This window comes from Solanum verrucosum, unplaced genomic scaffold, assembly GCF_900185275.1.
Source record: "Solanum verrucosum unplaced genomic scaffold, falcon-dt-bn FXZP01000049.1, whole genome shotgun sequence".
NCBI lineage: Eukaryota > Viridiplantae > Streptophyta > Magnoliopsida > Solanales > Solanaceae > Solanum > Solanum verrucosum.
Genome location: NW_026020221.1, coordinates 5,397,432 through 5,409,681, shown reverse-complemented (window position 1 = coordinate 5,409,681; position 12,250 = coordinate 5,397,432). Strand labels below are relative to the sequence as shown.

The 12,250-nt window shown below is 36.4% G+C and overlaps 1 protein-coding gene across 1 annotated transcript; it reads left to right on the top strand.

The window, feature by feature from the left end:
• The first annotated feature begins 1,044 nt into the window (after positions 1–1,044).
• On the top strand, positions 1,045–1,557 carry LOC125831410 (uncharacterized). Its single transcript, XM_049510615.1, has one exon. It carries the CDS (start codon positions 1,045–1,047, stop codon positions 1,555–1,557), a length of 513 nt encoding a protein of 170 aa, XP_049366572.1.
• Positions 1,558–12,250: the final 10,693 nt, after the last annotated feature.

The window sequence follows — 12,250 nt, the reverse complement described above, 5'->3', positions numbered from 1 at the left end:
ATGAATGTTCACGAGTTACTGGTTATTGGAGATTCAGATTTGCTGATTCATCAGGTTCAAGGGGAATGGGTCGTGAAAAACCCAAAGATCACACTGTATGTGCGGTATATACAGAAGTTGTGCAAGAGATTTTGGCAAAGATTGAGTTCAGACACACTCCCATGACACAGAATGAGTTGGCCGATGCTCTTGCCACCATCGCGTCAATGATTAAGCATCCAGATACAAGTTATATTGATCCAGTGGATATAGAGGTGAAAGAGCAGCCTGTCCATTGCTCACATGTTGAAGCGGAACCAGATGGTTTGCCTTGGTATTTTGACATCAAGAAGTATTTAAAGGATGAGACTTATCTTGAGAATGCAACGTTCAACCAGAAGAAGTCGATACGCCGTATGACTTTCAATTTCTTTGCAAGTGGGGAAATTCTTTACATGAGGACTCCAGATTTAGGTCTCTCAGATGCGTTGACGCTAATGAAGCTGCAAAGCTTCTTGAACAGATACATGTCGGAGTTTGTGGTACTCACATGAATGGGCTCACTTTGGCAAGGAAGATCCTTCGAGCTGGTTATTTTTGGATGACTATGGAACATGATTATTGCAAGTTTGTGTAGAAATGTCACTAATGTCAAGTGCATGGAGATTTGATTCGAGTGCCGCCTCATGAACTCAATGCCATGAGTTCACCTTAGCTATTTGTAGCCTGGGGCATGGATGTCATTGGTCCAATAGAGTCAGCCGCCTCTAACGGACACAGATTCATTTTGGTTGTCATTGACTACTTCACCAAGTGGGTAGAAGCAGCTTCGTACAAATCGGTAACCAAGAAAGTTGTAGCTGATTTTGTTCACAACAATCTGATATGTAAGTTTGGAGTACCAGAATCCATCATCATTGCTAATGGAGCGAATCTCAACAGTCACTTGATGAGAGAGATATGTGAACAATTCAAGATTACTCACCGAAACTCAACCGCCTATCGTCCCTAAATGAATGGAGTTGTAGAAGCCGCCAACAAGACATAAAGAAGATTTTGAGGAAAATGATTGATAATCACAGAAGTTGGCACGAGATGTTTCCATATGCTTTTTTGGGTTACCGAACGACTGTCAGAACATCAGTTGGAGCTACTCCATATTTGCGAATATATGGAACAGAAGCAGTCATACCTGCCGAAGTTGAGATACCTTCATTAAGAATCATCCAAGATGCTGAATTGAGTGATGCTGATTGGGTTCGCAAGCGGATTGATCAATTAACACTGATTGATGAGAAAAGAATAGTTGCTGTTTGTCATGGACAACTATATCGACAGATAATGATTCGTGTTTTCCACAAGAAAGTAAGAGCCAGAATATTCGAAATTGGTCAGTTAGTTCTCAAACGCATTTTCCCTCATCAGGATGAGTACAAAGGGAAATTTGCACTAAATTGGCAAGGACCCTACATGGTCCGCAAAGTATTATCTGGAGGTGCCTTAGTCCTGTCGGAGATGGATGGCACCGAATGGCCGAAGCCGATCAACTCAGATGTTGTCAAGGGATATTATGTGTGAAACTTCAGCTTGTATTTCTGTTATTTCCTTGTAATCGTTCTACTTGCTTGTAATTGCTTTGTTTAGAATCTATCCTTTTGTAATGAACTACGTGTGACCTGAATTCTCAAAAATGAGATACATATGCGGCCTATGTCGGCCTCGGTCACCCCTTTTATCCCCACTTAAATATTTCTTTGTATTTGAACTACGTTCGACCTGAATTCTCAAGAATGAGATACGTAGGCGGCCTATGTCGGCCTCGGTCGCTTTCTTTGAAAAATTTCCTACTTTTGTTAATCCTTAGGGGGAACTACGTTTGTCCTGATTCCTGCCTCAACGGGATACGTAGGTGCCACAAGGGTTCGGTCATATCTCCCGTAAGATTTCTATTTTTCCTTTGCGATAGAAACTGGGACAGAATTTTTGAGTGAGACTCAAAAATTCTCAAGAGGAAGATCTCTCCAACAAAGTTGAGACTGAAGTTACTTTGATATTTGCAATTGGGACAGAATTTTTGAGAAGATCTCAAAAATTTCGTGATTTGCTCACCGATGGTTAAAGATAAGCCAAGATAGTTAACTGCGACAGAAATTTTGAGGATGACCTCAAAATTTCAACAAGGTTCATCGGAAGTTTAGAACAACTTTGAATACTTCCCAACAAGTAATCAGAAAGATCTCAAAACACCAACTCCGAATGACGTTCATTAAACTTGACGTGACATAACACTTGGCAGTGACTTTTTTCAAACATTACTTTTGAAAGTCTATTTTCCTTAAAAACTTTTCCTTTATGTTTCAATTATATTTGTATAAAAAAAATGTTTTGTCTTATCTATCAAGAAGCGGGAGATCGCAGAAATTAACCGAAGATAGCAAGACAAGGAGCAGACAACCGAAGAGATCGACATAGATCAGTTCATTTTTTTAAAAATACTAATAATTTTTCTGTGGACGCAGGTCTATAAGCTTGCCTCAAGATCAACATATCCCACCATTCAATGAATATGGAGAAGTCAAAGGGGCAAAGAGCTCCCCAAAATTGACAATTTTTCTGTGGATACAGGAAATATTTTATGTTGCTTATATCAAACATTTTGGAATATAAATAACATTATTTCATTCAATTTCGAACAAGGCGAAGTCCATAATGAACGTGCAACTACGTTAAGATATGGGACAAATGAAAACAACGAAGAGAGCAATATTATTATTTCTCAGCAACTAAAGATACCGGGAAGATATTTATCTGCATTATATTATCAAATTTGGTAATGTTCCTACCTTGAAGGTTATTTATATCGTATCGTCGAATGAGACGATACCACTACCCAGAGAGTCATTTATATCGTATTGTCAAATGAGATGATACCACTACTCCGAGTGTCATTTTTATTCGTATTGTCGAATGAGACGATACCACTACCCGGAGAGTCATTTATATCGCATTGTCAAATGAGACGATACCACTACTCCGAGGATCATTTTTATTATATTGTCGATTCAGACGATACCGCCATCCCAAAAGATACCCAGAAGATCACATACGTTGCTCGGTGAAGCATTATCTTCATTTGGTATCAGGGAGGCATCATCAAAAGAAATCATGCATCGCGAGGAAAGCTTCGTGCATAGTAAGAGAGAAGACTCATGCATAGCAAGAGAAAGAAGTCATGCATAGCAAGAGAAAGAAGTCATGCATGGCGGGAAAAGATTCATGCATCGCGGGAAAAAGATTCATGCATCGCGAGAAAAGAAATCCATGCATTACAAGAGAGAAGACTCATGCATAGCAAGAGAAAGAAATCATGCATCGCGGAAAAGTCATGCATTGCGAGACAAGATTCATGCATCGCGGGAAAAAGATTCATGCATTAGAAGAGAAGATTCATGCATCACGAAAAGAGATTCATACATCGCAAGAGAAATGAGTTATGCATCACAAGAAAAAGATTTACCCATCACAAGAAGATCAACATCGACTGCATCATTTTTCTTTGCAAAAACGACATCAAAAGAACTATCAACATATTACATCAGCCTATTTTATTACTTTGACATCAAAGAAAGAGTAAACTAAAGACTATATTGCAAATATAATCTACAAGTTTTATTTGCTTTACGTCAAACCCGATGGAGTCGACATCAAATGTTCAGGGAGAGCAATTAAGTGTCAACATGGTAAAAGACACTATCCCTCCATTTAAATTGCATTTTTATGCTAATGAGTTTTATCTCAGCCATTGTCGAGAGTATCCGAAAGGATGAATCTCCAAAAAAAAAACCCACAGGTGCGGACGACATCAAAAAGGATGCAGCACAACGTGAAACTTTTTCTTAATAGCGAACTGGGACATAGTCCAAAAAGGAGTGCCAAACTCTTAGGACGCGAGCAGAGGAGCGACTTCCACCACAATCAAACCACAACCCTATCAAAAGGCATATGGGTTTTTCTTAATGTTTGTCGGTTTCAGTTTCTCTTCCGAAAATTTTTGGTCTCTACCGGAAGCGGCTTTCCAATCTGAGTGACAATGCACCAATAGCTTTGGAAATTATGTCCGTGTAAGTTCTTAATTATGGGTGTGAAGCGCACCACATTCATGACTAAGAGGTTGCAAGCCTCTTTTTCATACTCGACTTACTTGTCACTCCTCCAGAACCAAAGGATATCTTGAATAATAGTTTTCCTTTTCAACCGATCAAGTCGAACTACAAGCAGCATGATTTCCTAAGTTGGGGGATATGTAGGCAGAATCGATGTTGAAACTCGGTTGTACTCCGACATCCGCCCTTAAATCTTATTCCCAAGTATTCTGGTCTCCTCATAATTCGATATCGGAATAACTCTTGAATCCTTTCAAAATCATGCGTCAAATCAAGCTTATCGAACTACAGGTAGCCTGAATTTTCATATAGCCTGAGATATGTAGGAAACCCATTTCTAGGGTTCGGCCATGATTCTAAAAGTCCGTACCGAAATAGCCTTTTCCTCAAAGATGAAGATGTGGTCGGCCAAAATTAGGATTAGTCAATTTCATTTTTCTCGAATTTCTTGCATCAATCCAAGTAAAATGAGGGACAGTTGTTGACGCCCAATTTTGACCCTCCCCGAAAAATTAACTTGCGAGCTTCTTGATTTTCGAACGATTTAGAATAATTAGTTTTATAAAATTCAAATAGTTTTTCAAGGTTATTTTGAGCAATTTCAATCGATTTGCATGGTATTTTGATTATTAAATATATTTCACATAATTGTATATAGTATTAGTATATTTTATGAATATTTTTAAAAAAAATCATAATCAAAATATTTCTACATTGTTAAAATAAACGTTTTATTGATTTAGCTTCATTTGGAATTACAGTCTTAAAATTTTGAATCCATTAGTGGATATTTAAATTAATTAGTTTATCATTTGAGTTAGTTAGTTATTTCGTTAAGATTAAGAAGCTCGTTAATTAATTTTTCATTAATTTACCTTATCTAATTCATTTGGCTAAACTATTAATTTTGACGGGCTATGATTGAAGTTTACGCGGTCATTATCCTAAATTGCAACTTTAGTTATTCTCCAAATTAATTGCAAGACCAAGTTGAGCCGTCCTTTTTCTCAATTTCCAGCAGCTCAACTTTCAGCAATTCCCAAGCCCATTTCCACCAAGTGAACTAGCCCACCAAAATAATAATAACATACAGAAGAGCCCACCACCGACCCCCTCCCAATTTCCAGCCCATTCTATACATACAATTATAGCAATACAACACAACAATACTAAAATAATAACAACATGCACCAACCGGCCCCCCATCTGTCGTTCTTATTCTTCTTCGCAGAAATGAACTACAGCCCAGAACGAGCAGCAGCCCACCGCGATAGCCAGCGAATCAAATCGACCCAGTCCAGCAAATCAACCCGGAACTGGCAGTCCAAAGACGTTAGCGACATCTCTCTCACATCCCTCTCCGTGGTGCAATTTGAGCAGAGAAAAGCAGCACGCGCTCTGTCCTCTTTTCCCCTTTCGGAATGAGTCAAGATCTGAAGGAAGAGGTGTTTGTCCGAATTGGGGAAGGAATTCAAATTTTGAATTTGAAATTGGCCCCAAATTTCTACCCGAAATCAACCCTAGTTTTCCCTAGATATATTCTCTTTCTTCTTCATGATAAAAGGGGGGGAAAAAAGATTTTTAGTGGGCTTTTGTGTGGGAAAATCTTTAGAGCTGGAGATTTTAATTTGAGAGTTGGCTTTTGGGTTAGAATTTTTGGAGTGAAAAATATTGAAAGTAGTCCGAGTGAAAAATAGCTAAATATACAGGGACACGTTTAAGGTTTCTTTTCGCTGTCCGGATCGCGCTTGTGTGGTAGAAGTCGTGTTCCTCTACTCGTCTCATCTGTTCGCTGCCCGGAGAAAGGTAACCTCCTCTCCTTCACAATATTCTTTTCGTTCTCTTCTTTCTATTCGGAATGATATCGCGATGTCGGAATATTTGTACTTTGTGGTTACTGATTATTGGTTACTATTGAGCTAGTGTTGTTTATATGATATATTTGTTTTTTTTATATGGTTCTGTCAGTTGGTTGAGTCTAAGCTTGTAAGTTTGCACTAAGTAGTGATATTTCTAGACTACTTTTTTGAGTTTTGTTACTATTCCTCTTCTCGAACTGCTTCTTGAATGTTGTTGAATCTATTCCATGACTTGATGTTCGACGTCGTATTTTCTTCTTCCACCTCAAGTTGGGTGAAGGAATCAAGACGTCAAGATTTCGAGTATATTTACTCTTTATGGCTCATTTGTGAGTCTTGGAGTTTTCTTTTTTTTTGAGTTAACTATTATATTAAAAGGCCTTTCTTCGTTCCAATGTAATCTTTAGTGTATCTGTGATGTTGTTGTCTGCCTTACGTCTGGCTTCACCCTATTATATCTATCTATTGTTTGTTATATTTATTTTAAGGCTATTTCACCATTACTATTTGGCTTTATCGTTCTTTTAAGTTGAATGTTTCTGTTGAAAAGTGTTATCCTCCTTATATGGCTCTGTTGCTTTTTTTGTGAACAATATTGATTCGAGTGTGATTAGATCTTCTCCTTAGCCTGGTTTTAAGTCCAGTCACTATTATATAACATATTAGTTAGCTAAAAATCTAATTTGTCATTTTAGAATGGGTAGGAATATAATGGTTGGTTTCATACTCCGCAATTTTTTGATTGTCTTAGATACTAGATATTCCTTTTAAAGTGTTTTTATTGATTTATAAATTAAATGCATATTGGTATCTGATTAGTGTCATAAGTGATATGCGTGACTATGTATAAATCTCTCCTGATCAATCATTTGTTTGCTGTGTTATTTTAATTGTCCAATTACTATCTATGCGAAGAGGATTTTAGTCATGTTATATCTTTTCGTTAAAATAGTAGACAAATATATATATATATATATATATATATATATATATATATATATATATTTGTCTACACTTATATGTTCGATCTCAATCTTGTTTAACAAGTCCATTTCTCTTCTCCCTCTCGAGATAGTTATGGTCAATTATCCATGTTTGTTAAAGTCATTACAATAATTTATTTTAACAGACACTAGTTTGGGTTGCTATTTCGAATATTAATCCTCTCTTTTCTTACTTTGTTTTGCATGTGAAATTCGCCCGAGTTCATTACGAACTCTCATATTTTCCTCATATTTATGGAGAGCCATAAAGGCTCAAATCCTCCTTTATTGAGTCGGACAACCATAAAATCGGCGGACAGATCCCAAAGTCCAAAAATATTCACCAGCTCGGAGGATTGAAGGAAATGGGCCAAAAAGTCCATTTTTATTTCTTAATGTTGTATTTTATTATTGTTGGGTCTAAGTCCTTCGCATTTCATTTATTACCGTCTTATTAGAATTTAGGACAATTGGAAGATGGGCCTACGACCCAAAGAAGTATTTTGAAATTTATGTCTAGGACAGGTATAGAAGATGGGCAAGAATTGGGACAAAGGCCCAAAACGAAATAGGCTCAAATACTGGTCCAGGCGGACAGAAACCAGATTTGGGCCTAACTCTCTTTCCTTTTACTTTATCATGCTCATTTACTTACTAGTATTTATCGTTAGTCTTAAGGTCGAAAAATTCAAATCCCTGAAAGACGTCTATTTTCGATTCAATAATTCAACTAAACCAGTCATCTCTTAACAAGATTTAAAGGAATAATTTTGCAGGATAGCTCACTTAGATAATATTTAAATATTTCCTCTTTTCTCCTTTACAATAGTTTCAACTATAAAGTAATTCTCTTTTGTAATTCAAGATAAGTTAAAGTATTTTAGCCAAAAAATTGATTGTCGGATAACCACATTAGTGGATATTCTAGGTGCTTTTAAAACCTTCCTAGAATATTAATAGGAACCTCGAAACTCCTTAATAGTTTTCAATAGATTTACTATTTTAGTCTTTTGAAAACAATGTTTTTTCTTAAAAATTAAGTGGCGACTCTTAAACCAGTTCAATATATATTTTTTAAATAAAACACCTTCCATCATAAAATGGATACATAGATGAAGGGGTGACTAAGATAATGACTAAGTTCCCAGATTTCAGACCATTTAAACAGCACCAAAGCGAACCAAGTCATGCTTAAAAAATACAGATTCTAAATGGACATGAACAGATTCATAAAGTCAAGGTAGTGAATAATGAATGACTCAAGAGGATATGCAGAGGGAAATCTCCATCAAAACTGGATATGACCAGACCTATAAATATTTTTTATTTTTATTTTTAAGAATCCAACTCCGACAAAAATTAACTCCTATTCATAAGAAGCCAAATGTACAATGACCTAATGCATTTCAACACTTTCTAAACACATAATGAAGGCATGAATGTGATTTCAACCGAATGACAACAACACGATTCCGATGCAATCATCAAATGGGTAAACCAAAGTTGAGACGAACATAATCAGCAGAGAACTTCAAGAACATCCACAGCAGAGGAAACGAGCTCAAAGAGGCGTAAAATCACTTCGGAATACAAAATACACATACTAGTTTCAGAAAGATTATGATGAAGAGAAATCTTGGGCTCAAAACAAATCACGTAAAATCAGTTCATAAGGACAAATCAGTTCATTAAAACAACGAATATTTCATGATTCAACATTCGTTGGAATCGAAATGAAGAGAGGAAATAGGCCGAGAGTTGTTTACCTTTCTATGAGCAGCGACTGGATACAAACGAGCAAGGAACCACAGTCTTCCTATCACAGAACTTGAACACGAATGGTGGATAAGAAATTTGAACCGAAACTGAACAAAAACACCCAAAGAAAAAAAAGTTATATCCTCTGCCACCAAAATGTATTTTCAGCTTTTAGATACTAGTGTTCAAGCACTTTCTTTGAATTGTTTTTGCTAAACTGAAAAAAAAATCCAACCCACAAATTTATTATTTTTTTTCCCCTCAAATGAATAAGAGCAAATTATATAGAAGGGAAAATTAGGTTTCGGAAAAATTTCGAGGGAAAAGGATCCAAAAAAATCCCATAGAAAAGGCTCATTTCGAAATTCAAATTCGAAAAACCTTTCACCATTCAAGCTAAACATCTTTTCTTATTAAGTTTCGTCCCATTCCCGAAAGAGGAAATGGGACGGCCGCGTGCTTGCTGCTACTGTTGCGATATTAATAGTCGAAAGGGATGGGAGGAAGGAGACAAAAATTGCAGTGTACCGTCTCTGCTCCTTGCTGCTCCGTGTATTTTGATGGGAAAAATCGACGTCGTTGGACCCGTTGTTCACGCGTCTGCTGCTGGGTTTTGCGGACTGATCTGGGTTCTCTGGGAATGTTTTAGTGGGCTGGAAATTGGAGTTGTATATAATGTATGGGTGGGTTTTGGAATAAAGGAATTAAAGAGGGAATTGGGTTGGTTAGAATGGGCTGCTGAAATGTTGAATTGGAAAATAGAAATGGCCCAAAATTGGTCCTTTGAATCTAAGAATTTTGCCGAATCGGGTTTAATTAGCAAATTCGGCTAAAACTAAACGAGATGAATTTAAACAAGACTAATTAATAAGCTTCTTAAATTTAACAACATACAAAATAATTAACTTAATCAAACTAATTAATTCAAAAAACATACCTATAATTCAAACTAAATTAAATTAGTAAAGTGTTTAACGTTTCAAAATAAATGAAACCTTTTCAAGATAGTTTTCAAGTATTTGTAAAATATATTAGTTACATACGTAACAATATAAACATATTTATTATTTAACATATTTAAAATATTATAAAAGTGAATAAAATTCTCAAAAATATCTACATATTTTGAGTTTTTATAAAATTAATTATTTCAAATCGTTTGAAATTAAAGAAGCTCGAAAATTAATCCTTATCGGGGAGGGTCAAAATTGGGTGTCAACAATTGTCCCTCATTTTACTTGAATTGATGCAAGAAATTCGAGAAAAATAAAATTGACTAATCGAATTTTGACCGGCCGCATCTTCTTCTTTCGAAAGGAGGTCTGGGTACGTACTTTAGGAATCATGGTTGAACCCCAAAATGGGTTTCCTACATATCTCAAGTTATATGAGAATTCATGTCACTTGTAGTTCAGTACGCTTGATTTGACGCACGATTTGAAAGAATTCAAAAATCGTCCCTATGCTCGGGAATAAGATTTAAGAGTGAGTGTTGGAATACAGCCAAGTTTTCAACCATGATCTTGCCTACATATCCCTAAACTTAAGGAATCATGCTGTTTGTAGTTCGACTTGATCGGTTTGAAAGGGAATCTATTATGCTAGATCACCTTTGATTCCGGAAAAGCGACAAATTGAGTTGAGTATGAAAAAGAGGCTTGCAACCTCTTAGTCATGAAAGTGGTGCACTTCACACCAATAATTAAGAACTTACACGGACATAATTTTCAAAGCCCCTTATGGATTGTCACTCAGATTGGAAAGTTGCTTCTGGTGAACCCAAAATTTTTCGAATGCAAAACAGGAACTGATAAATCTGAGAAAAACCCACATACCTTCTGTTAGGGGTGTGGTTTGATTGTGGTGGAAGTCGCTCATCTGCTCGCGTCCTAAGAGTTTAGCACTCCTCTTTGGACTATGTCCCAGTTTGCTGCTAAGAAAAAGGTTCACGTTGTGCTGCATCCTTTTTTATGTCGTCTGCACCTGTGGTTTGTTTTGGAGAATTCATCCTTTCGAATGCTCTCAACAAAGGCTGAAATAAAACTCATTAGCATAAAAAATGCAATTCAAATGGGAGACAGCATCTTTTACCGTGTTGACACTTAATTGTTCTCCTTGAACATTTGACATCAACTTTATCGGGTTTGACGTAAAGCAAATAAAGTTTGTGTCTCATATTTGTGATATAATCTTCAATGTACTCTTTATTTGATGTCAAAGTAATAAAATAGGCTGATGTAACATGCTGATAGTTCTTTTGATGTCGTTGTTGCAAAGAAAAATGATGCATTTGATGCTGATTTTTTTTTGTGATAGGTAAATATTTACCTTTCGATGCACAAATTCCTCTCCCACGATGCATGAATCTTTTTTTTTCCGCGATGCATGAATCTTTTCTTACAATACATAAATCTCTTTTCTCGCGATGCATGACACTTTTTCCCACAATGCACGAATCTTTTCTTGCAATGCATGAATATCTTATCTCGCGATACATGAATATTTTCTCTTGTTATGCATGGTTCTTTCTTTTTGCTACGCATAAATCTTTTTCTCATGATGCATGACTTCTTTCCCGCGATGCATGAGTTTTTTCCCGCAATGCATGGTTTCTTTTCGATGCATGAATCTATTTTCTCGCGATGCATGAATCTTTTCCCGCGATGCATGAATCTTCTCTTGCAATGCATAAATATTTTTCCCGCGATGCATGAATTTTCTCTTACGATGCATGAGTCTCTTCGCGATGCATAAATCCTTTTTCCCGCGATGCATGAATCTTTTCTTGCGATGCATGAATCTTTTTCCTCGCGATGCATGACTTTTTTCCCAGAATGCATGACATTTTTCCCGCAATGCATGACATTTTACTCGGAATGCATGACATTTATTCTGCAATGCATAAATCTTTTTCCCGCAATGCATGACATTTTTCCCGCAATGCATGATTTCTTCTCTTGCAATGCATGACTTCTTCTCTTGTCATACATGAATCTTTGATGATGCCTCCCTGATACCGAACAAAGACGATGTTTCACCTAGCAACATAGGTGATCTTCTTGGTATTTCTTGGACGACGATATCGTCTTAATCGACAATATAAATAAAAATGACCATCGGAGTAGTGGTATCATCTCATTTGATAATACGATATAAATGACTCTCCGAATAGTGGTATCGTCTCATTCGACAATACAAATAAAAATGACCCTTGGAGTAGTGGCATCATCTCATTTGACAGTACGATATAAATGACTCTCCGGGTAATGATATCGTCTCATTAGACAATTCAATATAAATATCCTTCAGGGTAAGAATATTATCATATCTGATAATATAATGCAGGTAAATATTTTCCAGGTATCTTTAGTTGCAGAGAAATAATAATATTGCTCTCTTCGTGGTTTTCATTTGTCCCATCTCCGAACATAGTTCCACGTTCATTATGGACTTTGCCTTGTTAGGAATTGAATGAAATAATGTTATTCATATTTCAAAATCTTTGATA

Coding starts and splice junctions, on each gene's coding strand:
- LOC125831410 (XM_049510615.1), top strand. CDS start 1,045: ATGATTGATAATCACAGAAGTTGGCACGAGATGTTTCCATATGCTTTT.